The sequence below is a fragment of the Sparassis crispa genome (genome assembly GCF_003851025.1).
Source record: "Sparassis crispa DNA, contig_000007F, whole genome shotgun sequence".
In the NCBI taxonomy this organism is placed as follows: domain Eukaryota; kingdom Fungi; phylum Basidiomycota; class Agaricomycetes; order Polyporales; family Sparassidaceae; genus Sparassis; species Sparassis crispa.
Window position 1 is genome coordinate 1,152,386 of NW_020939754.1, and position 24,681 is coordinate 1,177,066.

At 50.2% G+C, this 24,681-nt stretch overlaps 10 protein-coding genes across 10 annotated transcripts; 5 read left to right on the plus strand and 5 right to left on the minus strand.

Annotated features, from left to right (window-relative positions):
* Nucleotides 1–3,870: 3,870 nt before the first annotated feature.
* Nucleotides 3,871–5,108, minus strand: SCP_0803810 (hypothetical protein; the record flags this gene model as incomplete). The annotated part of the gene is made up of 6 exons (XM_027760971.1): nucleotides 3,871–3,890; nucleotides 3,948–4,010; nucleotides 4,079–4,322; nucleotides 4,376–4,578; nucleotides 4,637–4,810; nucleotides 4,925–5,108. The coding sequence occupies 6 exons, from the start codon at nucleotides 5,106–5,108 to the stop codon at nucleotides 3,871–3,873; spliced, it is 888 nt and encodes a 295-aa protein (XP_027616772.1).
* Nucleotides 5,109–5,392: 284 nt separating this feature from the next.
* Nucleotides 5,393–7,060, plus strand: SCP_0803820 (hypothetical protein; the record flags this gene model as incomplete). The annotated part of the gene is made up of 7 exons (XM_027760972.1): nucleotides 5,393–5,396; nucleotides 5,454–5,663; nucleotides 5,715–5,880; nucleotides 5,928–6,592; nucleotides 6,653–6,708; nucleotides 6,769–6,839; nucleotides 6,892–7,060. The coding sequence occupies 7 exons, from the start codon at nucleotides 5,393–5,395 to the stop codon at nucleotides 7,058–7,060; spliced, it is 1,341 nt and encodes a 446-aa protein (XP_027616773.1).
* A 343-nt stretch (nucleotides 7,061–7,403) lies between these two features.
* On the minus strand, nucleotides 7,404–9,335 carry SCP_0803830 (hypothetical protein; the record flags this gene model as incomplete). The annotated part of the gene is made up of 6 exons (XM_027760973.1): nucleotides 7,404–8,312; nucleotides 8,374–8,495; nucleotides 8,554–8,926; nucleotides 8,992–9,032; nucleotides 9,098–9,224; nucleotides 9,282–9,335. 6 exons carry the CDS (start codon nucleotides 9,333–9,335, stop codon nucleotides 7,404–7,406), a joined length of 1,626 nt encoding a protein of 541 aa, XP_027616774.1.
* A 1,132-nt stretch (nucleotides 9,336–10,467) lies between these two features.
* Nucleotides 10,468–11,167, minus strand: SCP_0803840 (hypothetical protein; the record flags this gene model as incomplete). The annotated part of the gene is made up of 7 exons (XM_027760974.1): nucleotides 10,468–10,533; nucleotides 10,592–10,603; nucleotides 10,666–10,680; nucleotides 10,752–10,762; nucleotides 10,823–10,900; nucleotides 10,957–11,056; nucleotides 11,117–11,167. The coding sequence occupies 7 exons, from the start codon at nucleotides 11,165–11,167 to the stop codon at nucleotides 10,468–10,470; spliced, it is 333 nt and encodes a 110-aa protein (XP_027616775.1).
* A 267-nt stretch (nucleotides 11,168–11,434) lies between these two features.
* On the minus strand, nucleotides 11,435–13,096 carry SCP_0803850 (Oligosaccharide translocation protein; the record flags this gene model as incomplete). The annotated part of the gene is made up of 3 exons (XM_027760975.1): nucleotides 11,435–12,141; nucleotides 12,198–12,358; nucleotides 12,411–13,096. 3 exons carry the CDS (start codon nucleotides 13,094–13,096, stop codon nucleotides 11,435–11,437), a joined length of 1,554 nt encoding a protein of 517 aa, XP_027616776.1.
* Nucleotides 13,097–13,223: 127 nt separating this feature from the next.
* SCP_0803860 (Probable ribonuclease P protein subunit) lies at nucleotides 13,224–14,616 on the plus strand (the record flags this gene model as incomplete). The annotated part of the gene is made up of 5 exons (XM_027760976.1): nucleotides 13,224–13,395; nucleotides 13,450–13,622; nucleotides 13,674–14,074; nucleotides 14,128–14,207; nucleotides 14,261–14,616. The coding sequence occupies 5 exons, from the start codon at nucleotides 13,224–13,226 to the stop codon at nucleotides 14,614–14,616; spliced, it is 1,182 nt and encodes a 393-aa protein (XP_027616777.1).
* Nucleotides 14,617–15,070: 454 nt separating this feature from the next.
* Nucleotides 15,071–17,645, plus strand: SCP_0803870 (predicted protein; the record flags this gene model as incomplete). Its single annotated transcript, XM_027760977.1, has 2 exons — nucleotides 15,071–15,238; nucleotides 15,288–17,645. The coding sequence occupies 2 exons, from the start codon at nucleotides 15,071–15,073 to the stop codon at nucleotides 17,643–17,645; spliced, it is 2,526 nt and encodes an 841-aa protein (XP_027616778.1).
* Nucleotides 17,646–18,377: 732 nt separating this feature from the next.
* On the minus strand, nucleotides 18,378–20,550 carry SCP_0803880 (hypothetical protein; the record flags this gene model as incomplete). The annotated part of the gene is made up of 4 exons (XM_027760978.1): nucleotides 18,378–18,614; nucleotides 18,675–18,744; nucleotides 18,797–18,966; nucleotides 19,024–20,550. The coding sequence occupies 4 exons, from the start codon at nucleotides 20,548–20,550 to the stop codon at nucleotides 18,378–18,380; spliced, it is 2,004 nt and encodes a 667-aa protein (XP_027616779.1).
* Nucleotides 20,551–21,268: 718 nt separating this feature from the next.
* Nucleotides 21,269–21,839, plus strand: SCP_0803890 (Ubiquitin-like protein; the record flags this gene model as incomplete). Its single annotated transcript, XM_027760979.1, has 6 exons — nucleotides 21,269–21,335; nucleotides 21,395–21,453; nucleotides 21,508–21,529; nucleotides 21,582–21,640; nucleotides 21,700–21,744; nucleotides 21,804–21,839. The coding sequence occupies 6 exons, from the start codon at nucleotides 21,269–21,271 to the stop codon at nucleotides 21,837–21,839; spliced, it is 288 nt and encodes a 95-aa protein (XP_027616780.1).
* A 370-nt stretch (nucleotides 21,840–22,209) lies between these two features.
* Nucleotides 22,210–24,674, plus strand: SCP_0803900 (Autophagy-related protein; the record flags this gene model as incomplete). Its single annotated transcript, XM_027760980.1, has 9 exons — nucleotides 22,210–22,307; nucleotides 22,497–22,559; nucleotides 22,694–22,831; nucleotides 22,887–22,960; nucleotides 23,028–23,819; nucleotides 23,888–24,189; nucleotides 24,276–24,355; nucleotides 24,413–24,440; nucleotides 24,495–24,674. 9 exons carry the CDS (start codon nucleotides 22,210–22,212, stop codon nucleotides 24,672–24,674), a joined length of 1,755 nt encoding a protein of 584 aa, XP_027616781.1.
* Between the last annotated feature and the right edge of the window lie 7 nt (nucleotides 24,675–24,681).

Consider the following 24,681-nt stretch of genomic DNA (forward strand, 5'->3'; position numbering starts at 1 on the left):
TCTCGTGATCTTCTCTTCTGCCTTCGCGTGACTATCTCGGATACTTGCAGCATCCTCTAGCCAAATCAGGAACCACGGAGAAAACTAGACGATGTGGTTGCTTTCCTGCCGTTCGTTAGAGAATAGTATTCTTTACTCACGCCGACATTGATTCGAGCTCGGGTCGCTCAGGACTATTTCGTCTCGCGGCCAGCACATTATTCATTTGGAGCAGAAAGGTACAAAGATATCCTAAAGTGTGTCGACTAAGCTCTCGCAACGCTGTCGTTGTCGTCATCATCTGACCCGTCCTGCCGAATCCCTTCTCCTTCAAGGTGTTGTGTCATGTGCTTGGCGCAATATTATGTGGTCACCCAAAATAATTGGTGAGCATCATATTGCCCACCCAATCGCATCAGAAAGCAATGCCTCATTAACGCAGAGTATACGCCAAGATCCCCTTTCCTCCCTAACGTTTCTCACTGTCGGGATCCGCAGATCGATGATGTGAGGCATGAGGAAAGTGTCACGCTCCACGACGCGGTACAGCAAGTATGCACTCCTCACTCTCAGCATTTGGATCACATACGAACTGAGACATCAATTTTGGTACAAACATGCAGCATCTCCGGAGATCAGAATACTCGATACCCTGCTCCGTCGCAGTACTAGGAGAACTGTGTGCAAAAAAGCGGTAAGTACACCCTTTGATCGGTGTCCATTCCACCGGTCATATTACAGACCTGCCAGTATATCGCAGTGTCTGCTGAGCATCAAGAGTGTGACCACCGGCCAGCTATGCGGGTCTTGTGCCTTCATGCTCGCTGAGGACTTTCACGGATACTACCCATGGAGCTGAGTATGGGCCTGACACATACAACATTTGGAAGTGTGTGCCGAAGAGCAAGGGTTATGTCGACAAAGTCTCCTCTGGGCCTTGGGAATGATGCAGACCAGCATGTCGCAGACCTTCTGTGACCATCAAAGCACCTGCATAGACGAATAATGGATGCATCCATTGTGGTCAGTGCACATGCTGGAGCTTACGATCGCAGGGCACTTACTACCAATAATGTAAATGCCGTGCTCGACAAAAGTCATCTGGGAAGGTTGACATCAAATATGCAGAAGGAATAGCTTTAGTATCTAAGTTGTCGGAACCAATCAAAATAAACTGTCAATGCAACATGTGGTGATCCATGTCTCGCGGCCGTCTTTCAGGATGGCTTTCCACAACTGGCCTTGTGGTGCAGACGAGGATTGTTCATAAATACATGTCAACAATTGATTCAAGAATCACAAGAATTTGAATTTGCTGCAGGTGTTAGCCACATGTCAAGAATGTCGAGAATAGCGATCCGCAATGAGAATGTCTGCATTAGATATCAATGGCAACCTCAGTAACAGATACAACAATAAGAAATGATTAACACTCACTTATACAGGAATGACATCCTCCATCCCTCATGCAACAGGGATTATTTCCATCTCGTAAGGCTCTAGAGACACTCCCTAAACCTCAACAAGCTTGATTTCTCCTGTAGTAGCCTCACCACCACTACCCCCTCCACCATCTGAGACATCAAGGTCATCTTCAGGAATGTCCAACCCATACAGGTCATCAACTTCCAAGGGAGATCCAAGACTAAGTGATGCACCCATGTTCTCAACAATCCTCGAGGCAAATTGCAAGCTCTGCGCAGGTGTGTGCAAGAAAGAGAGGTCAGAAGTAACATGGTTTTGCATGTTGTTTGTCCCACGCAAGTTCAAGAGAAAATGAGATATAATAATGCACATGAATCTGCAAGGTTATATGAGTGAGGGTGAGTTCTGATCAATGTGAAGGGACAAGCGAACGTATTGACAAAGTAGTCTGTAAATGCATAGTAGAGCTGATGAGAATGCATGTCAGAGGTAAGCAGGTGGAAAGTAACAGTAGCAGAATGCACATCATAGTAGTTTGACAGCATTTGTGCAAGGTTCAGCAGGAGAAGTAACCTATAATGCATTATCAGCTTGAACCGCTGGCACACTCCATACTCACGTAAAGTGAAAAGTGCCTGAGAAATTAACAGAGGGGCAAGCTTAAAACTGAGGAACAGTTCAGTGAACAGTATATGCACTAACCATCTCGCAGTAAGAGTGTTGCCAGGGGAGCCTCCATGTGAGCCAAGTTTGCATATCTCTTGATACTGTATGTCCTCATCCAGGTTACCACAAGGACAATGATGTCAGCTGCAATGACAGAGACTCGTGTTGCAATTTCAACTGTTAAAAATATATTAAGTATGGTACACGGGAAGTTTATCACAGAAGGCAAGCAAGATTGCATACATCTGTCTGCCTGTCAGCAGAAGACTCAATGAGAAAGGAAAATACTTGCATCTTAGGTTGCACTGTATTTTCACTTTTCATGCAGATGGGCCCAAAGTCAGGAATGAGCTGGACATAATATGAGGCTGTGGCATAGTTATACTAAAATGTTGCTCATTAGTGCATTCTACCTCTGCTCCGGTGAGATTGACAGTACCAGATTAGTTGCGAAGGGCACCAAGCTCAATATGAATACTACTGCAGCAGAGAGCCATGCCTGACCCCCTACTGCATACACCCAAAAAGCCGAGAACACTGAAGAGTGGTGATAACTATAAACATTGAATTACCATTGAGATGCACAGTGACTTACTGACCCATTCAATGAAAAGAAATTCTTCACAAGCTGCCAATAACAGCAGTGTGGCATCACAACTAGGACATAATGAGTTGGTCTCTGCTTTCTATTAAAGAAGAACAAGACCTCTGAGTAGACAGAGATCCAACAAGCATCAGTCACAATGTGAGAAGCATCAGATACAACCATGGCAACTTACTGGATTTGTACTCCATGGAGGTATCCCCACTACCGTGCTAAAGGCCAATACCACGCCAAGGAAATAGTTGGATATAAACAAAACTGCAACTCCAGTTTTCTTGTGTCTCCATATGTAGTTGACTTCATCAGGAAGGGTTATTGCATGTTCGAAAAAGAGCAAAGCTAGTGAGGAGCTCCATCAGCTTTAGGTCAAGGTTTCAGCAGCAAAACTCACCTGCAACTGCTATACTGCAGTATTTGCTTGTTATGCTAACAAGGGGAGATCCATCAGTGCACAAGCATCATGAAACAATTCCGGTGAAACACGAACTTGTCATAAGCTAGTTGGACCAGCTCTGCTTCACTGGCACCTACCAACGACATTGGGGAAACTGGAGGGAATGCTTTGGCTGACAAGGATCACAACAAGATTTTCACTTTCAGGGTGCGAGCGGAATGCGGCATTCGGATGGGGAGATTGTGGTGCTACTTATACTGGTCATGTTGACAGGAACTGTGAGCTGCGTTATCTCCCGCGGGCATCACCACGACGAAGGTGATGAAGTTCCGGAGCCACTTCAGTTAGTGATCTAGATCATGCTGAGTATATAGTCAATGTGTCTTAAAGACTCATTGACTGGATTGGATTGAGAAGTAGTGCGACTAGATTAGCAGTGACTAGAATAGTTAACTAGGCCTGAGTATTGAGAGGTAATGACTAGATACATTGACTAGAGAAGGCAGCATGACTAGATTGAAATTGAGTATAAGCATGTTTGACTGCATGGAGTTGACTGCTTGACTGACTAGATGACCAGGAATTTGAAGCAAGAGATGACTAGATCAATTGACTATTATGTGTGACAGAGAATCTCATTTAAGATGCCTAGATACATTGACTACATGAAGCTATAGACTACATAGTGACTGGCTGGATGATAGTAGACAGACAGACTAGATTAGAATGACTAGGTTGACAGTCATGAAGTCTGAGTACTCCCAATAGTCATCTAAGCTAGCTGAGAATCATAGTCATCTATCTAGTCAAGAGAAGTAGCCCCTGTAGGCAGTGATTAACCATCAGTCAATATACATAGTCAATGAAGAAGTCACTCACCAGGTTGGTGCGGAGCAAACATCTCGCCGGCTTCAGGCCTTCGCAGTCCGAGAGTGCGGTGTCCTACATCTAATGTCAATACAATTAGATTTCTGCAACTCACACTTCACAGAGAAGTCAAGGACACTCACCAATAACTTTGTCAACATCTCGCAAGGAAGTGACACCATGCTTTGCCCAAATGAGTATACCACCACCCTGTAGACTCAGCTTCCTCCAGGACACCTCGGACGCCATCATGTACATCCAAGCATCATTTGCCAGAGTGAAGAAACCAATGACATCGGATTCTTGAATGCTGAATGGCTCGAAGATGTTCATACAGGAAATCGAGCGCTGGGCAACAAATGAGTATTCTGACGCTTTTACACTGTTCTAGAGTAAGGAAGAATCAGTAAGGATTGGAACCTTGAGTAGAGAACACTTACTTCTAGGTATGCATAGACATTGACACGAGATTTCCAAACAAAGGAACGGTTCAGTTTGGGTGGCATGGCGAGAGATTGAGCACCGGACAGTAATCGGTGAAAAGACAGTGGTGAAGATGAAGTGACTTTGTGGCATTGGCGTTGTGCGACTGATGGACCGGCAACAGGTGGAGGGTCCGGGAAGAGGGCAGGGAGACGTCTATCTGGAGATAGAGGGAAGTTTTGGTCAAGTGTTACAACTGAGAAACGTGTAGCACATACATGGAATATACGCATCAGTGTTGCTTGCAGCCACATCATCATCAACAAACTCCAAGGGGGCCACAGCAACAGCAATGTTTGAATGTGCACCATCCTCGCACTTGTGTAAAATGGTACTCAACTTGCCCTCAACTCTCCGCCGGGCCTTGTCAACATCATCCTGCTGAGCCATAACTGCACTCATCTCATCAATGAGATTGAGATACTGGGTGGGTAGGGGAGACGTCTATCTGGAGATAGAGGGAAGTTTTGGTCAAGTGTTACAACTGAGAAACGTGTAGCACATACATGGAATATACGCATCAGTGTTGCTTGCAGCCACATCATCATCAACAAACTCCAAGGGGGCCACAGCAACAGCAATGTTTGAATGTGCACCATCCCCGCACTTGTGTAAAATGGTACTCAACTTGCCCTCAACTCTCCGCCGGGCCTTGTCAACATCATCCTGCTGAGCCATAACTGCACTCATCTCATCAATGAGATTGAGATACCGGGTGGGTAGTGCTGCAGTCAAATACTGTGGTTTCCCATGGTAGCGACATGACTTTTCTTTACACTGTAAGGGCAAGTAATAAGTAACCGGAAACTCTGTATTATATGCCATAGGTAGGAATGACTGATGGTGAAGCTCCGGAAAGGCGCTGGTCAATTATCAATGCCATTGCCCAATCCTGTCGTGAAATGGGACCTGGTCACCGCCAAGATATTCTAAATGAACACAATTCAGACTACAATATACAGAAGGTCTTCAACATGGGTAAGTTTTGATTACATTCTTGTTGTATCGCTTGGTCACTGCTAATATACATTCTAGCACATTCACTGAAGAAGAAATTCGAAAAAGCGCTCCACTTTCGCGACAAAAATGCTGCAGAACTGGAAGAACTCGAGAGCACTTTGCATTCCAATGATATGCCTCTCGATGAATGGAAAAGGCATGAGAAAGAATTCCAGGATTATGTTGTAAGTCCGCACCCTAGATGCAAGACGATGAAAAGCCCATATCAGCCAGAGGAAGACACTGGTGAGGATGTTCTCTGTCGCTCATTCCTAGTAATAATACAGTGCGTTCTAGCACCAACAACCAAGGATGTTCTTGTAGCTTTGGGTGCAGCAGAGAAGCAGTCTGGTGAGAAGCGCAAACACGGTGATTCTGATGGACTTGAAGACGGTGGTGCGAGGAGTATGGCTGCCAATCTCGGAGCGTTGCTCATAATTGCCATAGATCTTGAGCGACAGCAGTCAGTACTCTTACATGACTACTGTTCAACACTGACATTTCACACAGAAAAGCACTAAAGCTTGCTGTTGAAGACAACCGAAAGGCTCCATCAGCACAAAAAGAACACAGCATTGACGAAGCCCGTCAAAAGCTGGTTGATAAGATGGACACTTGGTTTGCGAACCATACAGCAGTATTCGGACCGATGATTGCCATGCTAAAGGAAGAGCTCACAGATGTTGCTTGGCCAAGTCGTGAGCCTTGTGACCCAGAGGATCAGATTCTCCCGATTCCATCCATCTACCCAGAAGCAGTACAGAATCACTCCGCTTTCATGACATTCACTTCAGCAGAGCGTCTATTGCGCCAAGCACAGGCAAATGAGGCCCTACGAGACATTCGAAACAAACTTGGCCTACAAGCCTTCTTGTTCAGGAAGACAGCTGGGACTTTCAGTCAATCAGCGAAGACCCGGAGTGGTAAGATTTTACAGACAACCAGAGACAAGATTGATGAACTGTGTGTCGAGTATGAATGTGCTCGTGAGAAGCTGAATATTCTTGGAGAGCCACTTGACAGCCACAATTACCAACCATTAACAACACCTGACTGTCAACCGCTGAAGCTGTGGCATGACCAGGAGATGCCAGGACAACAGAAGAAGGAGATACCCTGGATATGGCGTGATGGGGCGTATCGTGGCACTAATGTTAACAGTTGGGCCAATGAAGGTGAGCATTTATTTTTGAATATCCTTTCTTCTCTACTGACATTGTGAATATGCAACATAGCGACACGGATTGAGTGGTTCAGAGCTAGTGCACGAACCATGCGTTGGACCGAAGAAGTGGGTATTGTCGAGGCAGAAATGTGTCGCACCCAACGATTTTTTGCTCACTTTATGAAGTGGTGGAAAGGCGAGTCAGAGAAAGGAGGGTATGATTTGGTTAGTCGTGGAGCAGCAGCATTTGCAGCAAGGTAAGCTTATTAAATTTACATATTGCAAGCTTCTTACAATGTGTATAAACAGACAAGCCGCTATGTATGCTCGGCTGCTTCATGATGCTCGGAAACATATCCCTGAGCATCTGCATATTCCTCTGGCAAACACTAACATCATGGTGCTTAGTGTCACTCAGATCGATACACAACTCAACTCAGGCATGCCCTCATTCAGCATTGAAGATGTTGATGACTAAGCAGTCAGTCAGTAGGCAAGGTAGTCAAGTAAATTAGTGGATGGATGGAGTCACTGATCATTCAGTCCTTTAACTTGTTAGTCTGCTGATGTAGTCATTGATGTAGTCAAGTGTTCTATTCTCTTGTTGGATAACTAGTCCACTGTGTAGTCCTAATGATGTAGTCAGAGTTGCAGTCTTCACAATGTAGTCAATGGGACAATGTAGTCAATGGGTATGTTATTATTGGACAGGTAAGGAGAGTAACACAGTCAATTGATGTAGTCAATAATGACTACATCTGACTAACTAGTCTGCAAATAGCCTCAGAATTCTTCAAGACATGGTGACTAAACAGTCAAGCTCATCTAGATGGGTAACTGCAGCCATTGAGTGATGAGTCGCGTGCCAAGGGGTGCTTGCTCGACGAGTAATCAGATGAAAATCTGTGTGCATCAGCCATGAAGTATTCCCACAGTTCTTCTTGGGCTGGGTAGGACCCAGTGACGAACCATTGCAGCCATCTCCATAACTTCGGGACTCTAGGAGTGTCAACGTATCGCTGCATCGCCACCGCCTCCAGCCAGTGAGGGAAGAATCCGGGGAAGAATCCGGCATCCGCCCAATCAATGATCCATAACACCCCCTCTTTCGACAGGATCATATTTGATGGGCCCAAATCGGCGTGCACGAACGAAAGAGACCAATCGCCGCCAAATACCGGAGGGGGAGGAATAGGACTATGCTCAGACTTTACATATCGCACACGACGGGCCCAGCTAATGTGGGCAATCATCTCGCACTGCTGTCGAAAGCGTGTAGAGGAGGGAAAGGGTCCGTATTCCGTTTCATCAAATAGAGCACCACTGAATGACCCGCCGTCTACCGGACCAGGAACGTCCCGAGTCAATTGGCGGAGCTGGGAGATATATGACCGGAGAGTGCACGCAACACGGAACTGCATGAAGAAAGACAAGGAATACCAGCAGTCAATCAGCATCTGGCCATCCACGAGATCCATCGCGAGCCAGCGCGAGAGGTTGAGACAACGCGGCTGCGGGACCGGAATTTTTGTGTGTCTGCGCACGTAGAGCATGTTCTCCAGCTCCGTGCTCGTAAATCGTTTAACTACCAATGAAGGCGTGATCTTGTGAACGGAGCTAGCATTCCAAAAGGTCGAGTAGGTTTTCAGCCTATCGTCCCAGGCGACCGCTTCCGGGGTTTTCAGGAGAGCATTTACTTTGGCGTCGTCTAACTCAAGTGTGTCAGGTGTCTGTAAACCCCGAGGGTAAGATCAGAATTATGTTTACAGTGATTTACTGCTAAGACATTACCTCCTCGTTCCCCGGTACCGGGAGTGAAAATGTAGCTGCTACGTGATCTAGAAACCAGTTTACCACAACATGAAGCATGTCCGCAATTGACATCCTTTCTCCGATAGGGTATATATGATTCGCTGTAAAACGCAGAACAAATTTCAGTAAAAAAACGAAAATGGTAGCAGGATTACGCACTAACGAGCTCGCAGAGATTGTTAACACCTTGACCAGTGACACTGCTTACAGCCACGAAGGGCATATTGTATCTCCAAGGGCTTTCTGCAGCATATTGGCGAACCTCCAAGTCCCAATCGGAATAGTCTTGTGGAACGAGATCTAGCTTGGTGCCAACAAGACAGATCGGCCAAGCACGATGGGCTAACTGCAAGACCGCGCGAGCTAAAGCCACTGCGTTCAAAAGGCCAGTGCCACCTTGCGCGAGATCAAATATTGATAGTACGAAGAGTGGCTCTTCGCATGACGCGGCAAGCTCGACACTCTCGCCACAATCCACCATACTGAACAGGAATACACGTCGATCGGCAACTCGCCTGTAAACTTCTTTGTTCTACGCACAACAATGAAGAAATGCTTAGATATCAATGCTTGTGTGGCACGAGTAGAGCTGCTCACCATGCGAGCGATGAGCGAATTCTTGCCGCTTTGCGGACCACCTGCCAGTGCATTGCAATGTTATCGTGAGCTTAAGTTTGTACAAGAGGGTAACTTTCTAATTAACCTAGCACAGTAACACGGATAGGTATCGCCATGATCAATTTGATAACAGCGGTGTCTGTAAGGTGGGGAGAAGAGACGTTAAGGTAGAGTTGAGGTGGTTCTATGATTATACGAACGCCTAGCGCCCTCTAGCGCCCAGACGATCGGAAAGTAGCGCCCGAAGGAGCGGCCATGAGGCTACTCACCACTTGTATTGTACCGCGATAGGTAGTTAACTTTAGCTTCAGCCCCGCCCCCATTCACACTCTGCAATGCTGCAAGTGGAGACCCCCAGATCGAAAGAAATTCACCATGGCTCTGCGCATGCTGCCAGACTGCCAGACTACTGTGCTATTACGACCAATCCGGCCAGTCACGCGTCCGAACGGGGTTGGCCTGGCCGGAATCCTAGGCATGTCCTATGTCACGGGTGTAGTGGCCGGATTGGGTACCCACATCAGGAAAAGTCAACTCTTGGTTAGCTCCCTTATTACCTTGATTAAGGAGGTCTGCTTCCTTATTTGGCCAATTAAGGCGAATAAGGAAGAATAATGATGGGGATCTCCTTAATTTTTCCTTAATCAAGGGAATAACCCAGGTAAGCAAGAGTTGACTTTTGCTGATGCAGACCGTGACTTGGCCGGCTGGCCGGTCACCCCGTCAGTTTTCCCTCCCCAGCGGCTGGCTTGGCCGGCTGGCCGCAATGTGTCCACCGTCCGCTGTCACGACTGTTCCGGCCGGGTGGCCGGATCGTTACAAGGCTGTCCGTTGTCACACCCCCGGCCGGATTGGTCGTAATGGCACAGTATAGTCTCGAACCTCGTATGAGAGGGCAGCTCGCCTTCACATGATTTTCACGTGACCGTGACGCGAGCTTGGTGAACGCCGCGCAAATGAGCCGGCAAAAAGTGCTGAGAAAATTGCTACCCATTTCCTGGAAGTTACGCCAACATTTTGATAGGCGTCGTATGTCGCACTGCCTCCTCGACATCGCAATTTTTGTATGCGTTTTGGCATGGTCAAACTCCGCCGTTCCCACGGGAGACTCATACGAGGTCCAGCCTATATAAGTAGAGACTTCTTCCTATCTACCAGAGGCTGGTTAACGAGCCTAGTACAAGACCAACCGACGACGATCGACTCGGACAAGGTTTCAGAGCCTGAGTATTCGAGATTTACTCCAGATTCAGAGACTAATTCCGAATCTGTTAAATATTCCTTCTGCGCATGGATGAGCAACTTTGATACGGACGAGCCAATTCATGCTTCGGAGGGAGACAAGTAAGAGTACTTCGTCAAATCCATGGAGAATAAAGTGTTAAAAGGAGATAACTACAAAGTTCGTTGCTACCCATGTACCCTTGCACGAACGCCAGAGAGCGCGGTCGACATTCAGTCCTTGGGAGGGTATGAAGCTTCTCCTCTCAAAATCTTCTCACCATACTCTTTGGTTTCCGGCTGGAAAGCGTGCCCGTCAGTGAATTCTACACAGCTTTGATTTTCACTGCTTGCCCACCTGCCGCAAGATCTGAGAGAGGCGATGATACCTGTCAAGAGGACTCGTGCATGCATAGACGTTCGCAGACGTACCGATCCGCGGATCTCCTGCGTTGCAAGACGAAGATGATATTTATTAGAACTTGAGATCGTCCTGGGTATTTGACATTTTCGCTCACCTTCGCGTATCCTTTGGTGCAGCTTCTTTCAGCACGTTTCGTTACGTGGAGAACGACTGGAAGTGACTCACCTATCACTTGCTCCTTGAACGTCGGAGGAGGCTGGAGGACGTACACTTGAGGTGCAGTATCCCCGGATTGAGTTGCACCTAGAAGCTCCGTCGTGAACTGCCCGACTGATGCAACGACGAACGATGGGAGCTACCTTGGTGCGGAGGAGGCTCAGAGGCTGCCGTGGACGGTCCCGCAATCTCGTCTTGACGGTCTTCGGTCTGAATCGGAGAGCTCTCAGTAGTTTCGCGCGGCTGCGAATGTGGTACGGTCAATGCGCTCCGCTATGTGACCAGTACAAGGAGCATACTGACATCAGTAACTGCTGAATCTGTGCGTGCGGCCGGCGTAACGGATTGCGACATGGCGGTAAATGTAAGACAATATGGAGTCGTAAGATCTAGATGAAGTCGAACAGTGCTTTTAAGGGAGTCTCCACGATGACGTCATCCACTGGCAGCTCTTCAGCTTTAGACCGCTACAGACGCAATTTTAACACGAGAACGGACGTCCACGTTCATCAATTGGTTCTGTAGACTACCGTCTACGAAGAAATCTGAACATTTCTACGAATGTAGTCCGTTCAACCATCGCACTACAACAACGTCAGCTGCTTCGAACGGAGACATGAGTTAGATAACCCACCACGTAGACAGACATCCAACAAGACACGCCACACCAACCGATATATGCCCAATCTGCGCACCGACGCTCACAGGAAGGTCGGAATGTCTGACCTCGCTCCACCGCGTGATAGCGGCGGACATCACGAACACAGCCAACACGGCTGCCGGAGGGGCTGCCTTCCTCCAACTCACCAAATGCGCGCTGTTCTCCTCTCTGAAGACGCGCTGCACGAATAGCCACGCGTACACCGCCCGGCAAAGCAAGTTTGCAATATTCGCCCACACGAGTCCGGCATCGCCCATCCCCAGGCCCTTTGCAAATCCGACAGCAGCGACGACGAACCCGACAGAGAACACGAACATCCAGCGGCTCTGTGCATGCAGATCCGCGGGCGAACATGCCGATGCAAAAAATGCTTCCAGGATCCCGTTGTATGCCATGATGGGTATATAGTAGATGTACGTGTGCAGGATGATGGGCGCAGAGGTGTCGAGATATCGTGGCGGGAGGAGGAGTGATGCAGCAAGCTGAAGATACGGCGGACCAAAGGTCACGAGCATTAGAAACAAATGTGTAAACATCAAAAGTAGAGAAAACAGCATGCTGGATGCTGTTTCGAGCGCTTCCTTGTTCTTCGCAGCGAGCGTTTTGGAGAAGAACATGCGCGAGGTTTCTTCGATCGGCTGGAGTATGATGCGGGCAACGAGTGAACCTAGTCCCCAGAGACACAGTCATGACGAGACCATGTTCAGGACAGCGGAAGCATACCGTAGTTGGATGCCATGGCATATCCACCCTGATCAGCCAGTGGGCTCAGCCTGGACACGAGAAACTTGTCTCCTTCGGTCAAGAAATGTTTGATCACAGATTGACCCGTCATGGCACGAGCGAGATGCAACAACGATGGGTCAAAATACATCGTTTTGGAGCTGCAGCTCCGTTGATTATTCGATGATGGAGGAATGCTGAGAAAGGACACACTTGCCATGTACCACCGTTGTGACCTTTCTCGGCCAGAGACTGTACCCGCGATATGTCTTCAAGTAAGACAGATAGATAGTCAGGCCATAGACAGCTTGTCCCATAGCGAAGGCAACGAGAGCCCAGTCGGCAGAGGCGGCAATTAGGACAGCAAACGCAACGACGGATTTGAGAGCGACGGCGAGGCCCTCAGCCTTGGCGCGTACATCAAACCGAAGTTGATTTTGGGCGCGAATGTAGAGAGGTTCTGAGAGGAGCTCAAGGAGAGCTGCACAGACATAGATGGTGACGCTGAGACGGAAGTGTGGCTGCGACACAGTGGAAACTGATGCGGTGACCGTGTAGAAAACGGTGATAAGTATCGCCGCAGGAATTCCAAGGAGTACCGGAAGGAGAGATATATTAGCTGCGAGTACTTCTGAGTGCTGATCAGCGGGCTTGTCCGGCGTAGCATCGGACGACGGTGTGGCTCGTAGAAGGGCACCGCGAACGCCTTCGCGCGAAAGGAAGAGGATGGTGGAGAGGAGGAGCTCAAACTGGATCGCAGCGGTGCCGAAGGCCTGAGGAGAGACGAGGCGGACCAACGCCTGGTTGAGCAGAAATGTGAAAATCCTAGAGAAGAACTGGAGAAGGACGAGCGTCGACGCCGAGGCCAACGCTACAGAGAGAGAAAAGTCCTGCGCCATGGCAGACGAAGAGTGAGCAGCGGCTTGGATGTCGCGGACCGCTGCGGACCGCCCCGTCGATGCTCTGAGTCGGGCGCCTATGGCGGCAAAGACGAGTCAAGGCGGCGTATTGCACTACCGCAGCACCATGTTCATTGATCTGAACATACCTATACCTTCAGTAACATCGAGACAACCTCCAGGACCACAAGCACAGTCGAAGAAAGGGAAGGGAAAGCAGCAGGCCAGTGTTCAAACTGCCGTTTTCACCCCAGCCCAGATCTCCGCAATCGAGGCCCGCATTGACTTGCTTGTCCACTGTCAGTCAGAGCACCTTTAAATTTTTTGTGCAATTTCTGACTACGAAAGGGTAGTGGGATATACTGTGTTTGCGCTGAACCAGACAGTATCGAAAAAAGTTGATCCGAAGACACATGTCAATGCGCTCGATCCCCTCTTGTCTCAGCTGCGCAGAAGAACAGACGCTGCATTCCTGAAGCGTCTTACGATTGTGTTAGACGAGGAGAGTGAGAAAGGTTTCGGTTTGGTGCGTTCAGCGAACTCTCTGTAACGTAACTTCTCTTAAACTTACTGATAGACAACATCGAATGCAACCCTGTTTACCCCTTACGATATCATAGCCCTCGCACCCACAACAGCCACATCCTTCTCGCTTGCATGTCTGACGCATACACTCCCTTCTCCGCTCACTGCGCATATCATCTGCATACCCCTCACTCTTCCTCGTCTCCCCTTCAACCTCAGGCACACACTCGTCCGAGCTGCGCTGAAGAATGGTGCTGTGTTCGAAATCAATTACTGCGGTGCCCTCGGCGGCGAGGGCGAGCCCGGCGGTGGTGAGAGTGGCACGAGCGTCAAGCGCAATTGGTGGGCGTCCGCAAGGGAGGTGGTGCGCGTCACGAAGGGCAAGGGCATTCTTGTCAGTGGAGGTGCAGTAAACGATGCTGATCTGAGAGCACCAAGAGATGTAGCTAATTTGTCAGTGTCTCCCGATGTTTTTCTATCGGCTGTTGAATGTCCTCGCTTTCCAGAATAACTGTACTAGGGTTGCCGCAAGATGTTGCGCATGATGCCGCTACCAAAATTCCGCAGTCTCTAATCCTTCGGGCTCGTATGTTGCAATCTGGTGAAGCTACAGTCTATTTGAGCTGACCTTAAGCACAGAGACTCGCAGGACATATCGTGCCATCTTGTCGGAACCTAGGATAGTCATACCAGGTGCTTCAGCGTCGAACACGGAGTCAGAACCGCTGCCCCCACCATTGCCAGAACGTACGGCGTCTGAAACAGTCACGACTGCCTCGGTAGCGGCAGCTCCAAGCGGTGGAGCAGACGCTCCAACGATGTTGGAGACTGCACTGGAGAGCCAGGAAACTGCTACACAACGCGCGAAGAAGAGGCGGCGAGATGGTGAAAACGATGACAATAATCTAGGTACATCGGCTGCAATTTCGGAAGTCGAGAAAGATGGGTCGTCGAGAAAGAGGAAAAAGAAGAAAACGAAAGATGCGAAGGCATAAGCAGTATCTCAATATTATCTCCTTATTCTGCGCTTTCGTTCTGTTAACTGTTGTGGATGCAATAATCTGTGTCCATGATATCATATGGACTAAATTAGATAGTCACTAGCTAGTGACGTCGTTTCACCACAGATGTTTTTCTTCTGGCCTTGTTCATCTAATCTCTGCACCTTAAAATTGAATGGAGATCAAAAAGCTAGATTGGCATGTCCATCATCCAATTGACGAGTTGCGGAGCTTCGGAGTCGAATCGGACTTGCTGGTCTGTATGAGGTCTAGGTGCGACCGATTCCTCACCAATCCCTATTTGATCCTCATACTACTGTAGTATGTTTTATTTCTCCTTGCCTCTCCTTCTGACAGTGACACTTCCTTGAGCTGTGAGCATACCACATGTTCGCTGCTCATACTCAAAATCCAAGTGCCGTTCTATTCACACTCTTTCAACCCATCTATGGCTTCTACCCCCATTCCCAGACAGCGTGAAATTGTCGACAACCGCGAATCGGTTCTGCGCACCTCCATCCTCGAAAGTGCTTTAGAACTTGGGGTGGGCACCAGTCGTACCGTCACTCATTGGATATTCAACCCCGTAGAAGAGGTGGACGAGGATGCAGAATCTGTCAGTGCCCAGTCACCTCTGCACCGTGTGTTATGCTTATGGCACGCAGGATGCCATTTCCCCAAGCCTTACATATGCATCGACTGCAACGTCGGAGGAGGCATTGCCCTCCAACTTTCTTACTTCTTGGAACCAGCCTGGCGCTGGAATCTCAGCTTCTCGGCCATTCTATGGCAAGGTACCCGGCGGACCTGGTCCTTCACCGTTGAATATTCAGAGAGATGGGCTTCATTCTGATGCCGTCTCTCTAGAAAGCCAACAGCGTTTCATTCAGTTTGACCTCAGTGCAACTCCAGAGCCTCGTGTTCTTTCACCTATGCCCGTCGCGCCTAAGCAGAACAAGCTCCGCAAATGGCGAGCGCCCGGGAATGAGAGTGACGGCGGATACCTGAGCGACAGCGGGAAGGGCAAGAAGGACAAGAAGAGCAAGAAGAAAGACAAGAAGAATGGCAATGCGACGGAGTATGAGAGCGATGGAGGTTATCTGTCTGACATCATCTCCAGACGGAAAACAAGCAAAACACCTAGGGCGAAGGATGCAGAGTCGCCCGCTACGGATCACGAGATCGATAGGGGTTCCACGTTGAAGGTATCTGCATCAAGTTCGCAGAGCAAGAAGAGCCAACGGCCGCGAAAGACGTCCCTCCTTTCTCCGACAACGGGCGACGAGTCAGATGGTGGCTACTTATCAGAGGCGTCCGTCAAAAAGAGAGGTTTCTTTCGCCTGAATACACGCTCTCCGCGTAAGAAACGAGATTTGGTCGATTCACCTGAGGAGCTGATTCCTCCCGTGCCCGCCTTGCCGCCCATGCAGCTGCCGATTGCAGAAAGGTTCTTACGGAGTGAAACGCCGAATTCGATGGATGCCGTAAGGTCGAGGACTGTGACCCCAGTACCGAGCCAGTTTTCCTTAAGCGACCGCGGCAGTTCGGAAACATGGACGTCTGCGGAGAGAGACAAGGCGCCCTCGACCATAGGCTCTATTTCCTCACATGATGGCCTCATTCGAGCGTTCCGCGATGCTGAATCCGTACGTCACCCGAGCATTGATACTTTGTCTACCTTCAACCAGCTCGGTGCGAGTACACACGCTCTTCCCAAGGGTCCATCGCGTCCTCGTCCGCCTCCCGCATCGCCTACACGTTTCCCAGACGTCCCGACTATTGCTCTTCCGAAGGCGAAAGGTTCACGCCCAACAATATCCGCCCCAAATACCAGCACGTTGATTACAAAACATGTCCCCGCTCCCCTCGTGCTCACTCCGTCTTCTGCGTCCTCCGCATCTATCCGCTCGCAAGCCGCGCAACACTTCCCCATCTCCCCTGATCCTGACTATGTTATTGTCACTCCGCCCGGGTCGTCCACCCCGACAGCCCTCAATCCCCGCCCGTCGTCCAGTCTTGTTATTCCTTCATCCGACTATATCCTACCCTCTCCGTCCGCGACGGTGGCAGCTGTCCCACCAAGTCCTACAGCTGCCCAGTATGTACTGCGGCCACACGTGCAAGCGTACTACGAGCTGCCACCACCCACACCTCCTCCTCGAGGTCCCCTCCCGGATGTTCCATCAGACGTTTCCTCGCGCGCGGAGCGCTTGTCGTCACGCACTCCATCAGTGGACAGTCTGCCAATGAGGCCTCCAAGCCGGCTGGGTGCCAAAGCCACTACAGCGATTCCGCCTCTCTCACGCGCATTGTCGCCATCCATTACTATGCGCCCATCTACTGCGCCCGCAGCACATTCTCATTCTGAGCCCACCAGCATTCCGACCCTTGCGCAATTGAACGCGAACGGTAGTGTTCCACTGTCGTCGCAGCCCGCCTCGCGCATACAGCGTGGCCGCGAGTCACCATTCCCTACAATACCCATCCACTCGCACGAAGATGTGGCAGGCCTGGCTCGCAAAACGTCGACGCTGGCCCCACCGGGTGCAGGTAGAATACCCCGATACCCCCACGGCAGCGGTCCGGTGTCTGCAGATAATATTTACTTCGGTAAACAGCGGGATGCGCAGTGGCAGCCGCGTTCGGCGTCCGCGCTGGACAGGCCATCCTCAAGGTTGAGGCAAGATGTGGACATCCACCGCGATGAGCCGCCGAAACCAGACATAGATGACGAGATGTATCTGGATATGGAAGACGATCAGTCGCTGTACGAGGATGCCGACTCTGATGACCGCTCACTCTACGCTGACGAAGAGCGCAGTGAGGCGGGGGACCGCTCCAGCATGTGGAGCGTGTCAGAAGGCCGGCAGAGCTTCATGGACACGGAGAAGAGCGCGAAGGCCCGTGAACGCTTCGTAAAGCGCGTAGAGGCGATGTATGGAGAGAGCGGGGTGGACTACGACGCGATTCCACCAGTACCGCATCTTAGCCCTGCAGTCAAGAGTGGTCTCGCGGGTATGTGATATATTTGTCTTCTAGACATGGGATTCGGGACGATGTTGGTCATCATCGAGGCTATGCTGTATCTTGTTGCTTTCGCTGTGGATATCCAGATATTCTAATTGTTCGCACTCAGGTAATGCGTTGTAATTTTGCAATTTGTGTTTTGGCAGGATGCCAGAGATTTTCACTGATACCCTTAGTGAATGTTCCGTTCTGCTTCAGAGTCGCTACAATCTTAGCCTTGCGAGCAAGTCATTGCGGTCTGAAGATCTGAAGATCTGGAGATCTATTGGTCGCAGAAATGCAACGTCAAGCTTTGGGAACATGACAATGACAGCTGCTCAACGTTCAACGAATGGCTTGCCACATAAGAAGACCACGATGCGTGCATGTTTTCATGTCTGCCTTCTCCTCTGAGCCGTCGTCGAAGGTCGTTGCTATACTCCTGCATTGTATCCGCCCTCTTGCCATGTCTGAGACACTAGGTCCGTTCGATTCCAAGCTTGGCGCGTTCAATGAGGTGTTATACACCTTCTCTCAGACACAGCCTCTTTGAAACCAATGACTCTTGCAAACCCCGTCTACGCAGGCGTCCAGTTCGAACAGTTGGAATAAACTGAGATTCAGGTCGTAGTTGGTACTAATCGAGCAACCTTAAGTATCATATATAACTTAGTGCTAGCTACTGTACGTAGCTTGATGCAGCGAAGTCCTCCCGCGTGTACTACAAACGAAATTCGTGTAAAATTTCATCACAATACTCTGTGCCGTGCCGTCTTTGTTACTGTAGTGACAGTTGTTACTGTCGTAGTGGTGGTGGTGCGGGTCGTCGTGACAAAATCAGTACCCTCGGAGACGATGACTGTCTCTGTAAGTATGGGCTGCATAGCTGCCTGAGCCACCTTCTCTACGACGTCGACCGACGCTGGGCGTGGAATAAATCTCCACATTTGACAAGGTTCCCTGGGTTTATGCCTCACAAGTTGTACCTGCCGAAGCCACTCGTCAATAAAATTGTTTGCAATAGAACTAGGAGAGCATCAACTCACCTTCGTGCCGGGAGCATCACATCCCCAGTCGGCCAAGTCCATCACGTAGTCTGTGCCGGGCCATGCAATCCTGAAAGCGCGTCGTAAGCTCGGAGTGCACGGGATCGTTGGGCGAGACATACCTGATAGCACTCTCGTGCTCAATCACCTGGACATCCCAGCTAACCGGGAACGGGCTCGCGACAAGCGCGACGTTATCATAGAGGCCGTCCGTGACAGTGAGGTACATCCCACAAGGAGAGCTGCAGACGCTCCGGATCACATACCCTCGTCCGCTCGGCACGAATTCCCACTGTCCACCCTTTCGTCAGTCAAGGTCCGAAAATGAGGAGCAGCAAGACGGGCGCACCTGCTGATTCTGCTCACCATGGAGAGGCCAGCCAGTGAGAGTTCTGAAATCTCCGCAAGACAGATCCAGCGCAGTGCCGCTCCTGGCATTCACTAGGACATACGTCCCGGGTGTCCAGGAGTACTGGGAGGGTTCTGTCGAGCTAAAGATCTCCACAGCACTGGGACCGCCGTTGGCGGGGGTTTGACAGTCGTCCTGAGAAATACTACGAGCACATTCGTCATGCGGCTGCTCCTGCGGCTGCTCTAGGACGATGGCGGGAACGCATTCTCCAGCTTCGTGGATCAGGGGATCGAGTTCAACGTCTATTAGATTTTCCTGCAAGGCTTGCTCCTCAACATTATCTCTCGCCACGCTCTCCACCGCTCGCTCGGCAGTGTCCTCCAACAGATCCTGAACGGGACCCGGAACTAGCTCCTGTGCATCGTCCTCGGCAACAAGTGGTACTGGTCCATGCGCATTGTCAACAAGAGCCGGGACTGGCTCATGTGCATCGTCCTGAATATGAACCGAGGAAGACTTGGCATCGTCCTGGTCATGAACCGAGGCAGGCTCATTCGCATCGTTCTGGACATGAACGGTTGGCTCATCGTTCTGCATGGGAATTGGTGCTGCTTCCCAAGTAACATCCGGAGTCTGATCCTGAACAAGGGCCGGCACTGGTTCCTTGGCGTCATCCTGGACGTCGTCAAGAACCGCATCTAGAGTATGGTCGAGCTTCTTCGCATCCTCCGGAACAACGTCGTGAACAAGATACTGAGCATGGAACAACTCCTTCGCATCGCTCTCGATGATGTCGTGAACATGCGGGCCGTGCACCACCTGCATCGCATGGTCCTGGGGGGTGTCGTCCACGACATAGTGAGCATAGACGGGTGGCATGTCCTTCGAACTGTCCGCTGTACAGCTATGAGCGTTCTCCTCGATATGAACGGACTCTCCGCTATCATGATTATCGTGCTCATGCTCGTGCTCGTGCACGAGAGTGACACTAGATGGAGGGCCGGCTTTCAGGCCGTGGAGTATCGTATCGTCACCACGGCTATGCGAGTCGTCCTGTGAAGCAGTCTCCGTAGGCTCAACCTCCGAAACCACCGCGCCCTCCAGGGTAGACACCGCCCGCGGTGTCACAGACTCCGTTCGGTTATTCTTCGACTCGAGCTGCGTTTTCGTGACCTCGTCGTCCTTACGGGCGTCGCTGGCGGCGAACGCAGCTCGGAGATCACCAAAGGCGCCTCCGATGCTCGGGAGATCAATATGTACGCTGTAAGCAGGGACTTCTCTGGCGGGCGCGTTCTCCTGGCTACCGACGGAAGCATGACGTGACTCCTCGGCCCCAGGAATGAAAAGCGAAGACGTTGTCGGAGACCGAATGACCTGCGCCGGCTTGCTCTTCGGGGTACTGGGAGCGCTGGGAGCATTACCCATGGTGCTGGATGGTGGAGTGGGCTGGGAGGTGGGTTCTGAAGACCTGTCGGCGCGTCTCTGTCGCTTTCTTATGCTACCAATGAACAAGGTCGAAAGCATGATAGTGGTGCAGCTGGCTGCTTCCTGCGCTCGGTTTAATGGTGTGCGGGTCTGCACACTCGCGCATGCTTACCATGCGGCAGGCGACCCGCTCACTGCCCCTAGAACGTAACTAACCGGGTGGATCCATGGAAATCGTGTATACACGATGTAAGCTCCAGACATGCATTTGAGGCTGTGATACGACACGAAAAGAACATGGTAAGTTCGTGGAAGAGACGTCATTAATCGCAGCAGCTACTCACTGTCTGATCCATGATTTTTCCACAAGCCGGATGTCAAATGATAGATCTTGGTGCTTGATTGTCCTCCTACTAGATCAGACCCTCCTACTGAAATTAGATTTGCGCGCGTATCAGTAATATACGAGAAAGTCCAGAGCAATGGCCATACCTCCCGGGCCGCTCACGGGCCTCGTAAATGGCATTTGTTGTCTTCATCCATACAACGGCCATCCTGTACTTTCATGCCTTTGGAAGCATCAGCATCCTGAATTAAAAAAATGCATGGATTTTTTGTCGAAGGTTGCGGTGAAACCGGACTGGATACTATCGGCTCAGGAATCTCGATTTCGCGCCGAGCAGACGCGTCCGTCACGTGCTTGACACGCTGCGTCCAACGCGGCGTGACCGCAACCTTGCCACATCTTGTCCATTGTCCAATTTATCAGTTCTAACTTCCGTCCTCATTTCTGAAAAGTCTTCATAACTCTGACATCATGGCTGCGGAAGAAAACGAAGATGTAAAACCGAAGATTAACCTCGTTGTCGAATTTGAGGGACAAAGTGAGCCAAGTGCAAAATTGAGGCCGTTGTGCCAACGACTGACACCACGCGCGTTACAGCGTGTACAATCAAAGTGAAATCTGGGATGGCCTTCAAGAAAGTTTTTGAAGCGGCAGAGGTGAGCGGTATTACATGAAGTGCTCTGCTTTGCATTTCTGATGATATCAAGTAGAAGAGGTTTGGCAAGGAGCCAGGTCAGCACTGTTAGAGCAGATATATCCTCAACTTGCGTTGAACAATCTCTAGGAACCTTCAAATTTCATTTCGAAGGTGTGCGACTGAATCCTGAATCTACACCGGCGGAAGTGAGCATTCAGCTGTTTTCATATTTCTAAAATTTGAACCATACTCAAATTAATACCAGATGTCAATGGAGGATGGAGACACGATCGACGCACATTTGCAGCAGGTGAGTTCACACTCCCTTATTCTTGTGCCATATAATTGAACGATTATCTTGCACAACAGCTGGGAGGCGGAGGTCGCCCGCCACATCGGAGATAATGTTCACCGTTGCGATAGATTATTCTTCTCTACTCTACTCTTCGGTGGCACTTATGTCATGGTGTGGTTTACGCATTACTTATTCTCTGTCCTTTCTCGAGTAGTGTTCGAAATGCGTTAAGTTGTGTACTTGTACATGCATGAGAATATTATCAGCGCATTTCCACGCGCGCCTGAAGTGCCAGACGGTCCTTGAACGTCAACAAGAACCACTGCCATTGTTGTACCCCTCTCATACTCTCATCTTTACATTCCTGTGTTCTCATATAGCGCAGCTGTTTTGAGAAGTTCTGTGTGCAAGTCGACGTCCTGACGCTCAAGTATGGCCCCATTGCTCCACTAGACTAGGCTGGCTATAACACAGGACACCATGGCTCCATTCCACGATGACGATTCGGAGGCTCCAGAATATAATGATCGGGCATACAAACGTCAGCTCGGTGGATGGTTGAGCTATGCTTTCGCCAGGTAACATATGCTCTACTGTAGCAAGGAGCGATGCGGCAAGTTGGATACTTTGCTCCTCGAATATCCGCGCAGGAGATATTGTGCTGTCGACCCTGCCTACGGCACACTGTACTTGTGGTTACCCTCCTCCGTCGATTTGGCTGCAATCTCTGACCGCAAAATTGAATACTGACATCGGTCATGATTTAGTGAAGTGTTCGTCATCGTTTCCTTAACGCTATTCCTACCCATCTGTCTCGAACAATTTGCTAGGTATGTGTAATATCCTCTACTTCCTTATAGAATCTCCCCTTTGTTCGTGCGGCGTACTCCCTCTATTCTCTATGGTCACACACGCGTCAATGCCCAGATGCTTCGGCAAGAACTGACTATTCGCAATAACGCAGAGACAACGGCTTTCTTCTACCCGACCGCACGCAACCTTGTACGTCCGCCCTTCCAACTCCTGCAAAGGCGCCGAAGGGTGAAGAAGAACGCTGCGTGGTGAAGCTTGGATGGATGTGGATAGATAGTGCGAGCTTCAGGTAAGCTGCACTTGGTAAAGGAGTAACTAATAGAGATGATTTAACTCCTTGTCAGCTTGTATGTCTATTCTATATCTGTCGCATTACAGGCTCTCACTGTCATCTCCATGGGCGGAATTGCCGACCACTGTAAGCGCCAACTCATTTGCCTATAACGACATTCGCATACTCAAGATGTCACACCCTTACCTAACAGCGGCTCACCGAAAACGCCTTCTACTGGCTTTCGCAGGCCTTGGCTCCGCTTGCGCGACATTGTTCCTAGCCCTTCCCTCTTCCTCCCCAGTGTGGGTTCTCGCCGCACCACTCGCAATCCTGGCAAACGTAGGGTTTGGGGCTTCCATTGTTGCGCTGAATGCGTACCTTCCTGCACTTGCGCGTGGAACCAAGGAGGTCATTGCCACGCGTACAGCACTTTGGCGCCTCAACAATGCACATCCTCTTGACTTGTCTGACGACTCACCATCATTAGAATGCGAGTCAGAACACCCCGAGGAAGAAGCGCAGCCTCATCACCCGCTACTCTCGCACCAAGTACCAGCTACAGATGCCGATGTGGTGGCTGCCAAAGCTGCCCATGATAGCGCGCTCTCTAGCGCAACAGCTCGTATTTCTGCTCAGGGCATAGCGCTTGGATATGCGGCAGGTATAGCAATGCTCCTACTCGCACTGGTTCCTGTGCGCATGCTGGGCGGATCGACATTCGCCCTGCGTCTTGCTGTGGGACTCAGTGGGTTGTGGTGGGCTCTCTTCTCTGTACCTGCTGCAATATGGCTTCCGGGGTCCTCTGACATTGAACCCAAGTCATCTCTGTCTCTGGCCGACGGGGAAGCAGGGGGTATAGAAGAAGGGGAACGCGAGAGATGGAATACATGGAGGGAAGTCCGGAACGCGTGGAGGAGATTGGGTGGAATGTTGCAATGGCGGGAGATCAGAAGGCTAAGAAACACCTTCGTCTACCTTTTCGCGTGGTTTCTACTGTCTGATGGTGAGTTTCTCTACTTCGTCCCTACTTCGTTTTGCGGAAGACCCGACACTGAATGATATGCTCTCTAGGCTTCACGACTATAACCTCCACTGCAATTCTGTTTGCGAAGACGACTCTACATATGACGCCGTTCTCTTTGATTATCATTGGAGTACTCACCCCCACCGCAGGGATCCTAGGTTCCCTGATATGGCCCGTGCTCCAGCGGCGTGCTGGTTGGACGAATCTCCGCATACTTGTGACACTTGTAGGTATGGGATCTGCAATTCCGGCATATGGGTGCCTTGGGTTCCTGCCCATCTTCCAGAAGGGTGCACATGTTGGTGGTCTCACGACTCCGGGAGAGATGTATGTTCTTGCTGTGTATTTCGTGAGTGTTCCTTCTCTCGCATCTCACCGCTGTTCGCGTGTGCCTGCATGCCGAATGACGCGACTTAATCATGTTTCCATCTGTAGGGTTCGGTATACGGGGCTTTCCAGGGTTACGCACGTGCATTCTACGCGGAGCTCATTCCTCCCGGGGAAGAAGCTCGATGGTAGGATTCAAGGGTCCCATCTTTGTCTTCCCGAGGTATTGATCTGTCCTCACACAGGTATGGTCTATTCTCCATCACGGACAAGGCAAGTATCACAATTTGAATCTTGGTTCGATGTCTAACTGTTTTCGATCCGCAGTCGAGCTCCTTCGTCGGGCCCCTTATCGTCGGCCTCATTGCAGACACGACTGGTAACATCCGCTACGCATTCTTCTTCCTCGTGCTTATGATTTGGCTGGCCATCCCGGCCCTAATGAGTGTGGACGTGGAGCGAGGACGGGAGGACGCAAGGGCATATACATACCACTTGTCTCCATAAACTTCAC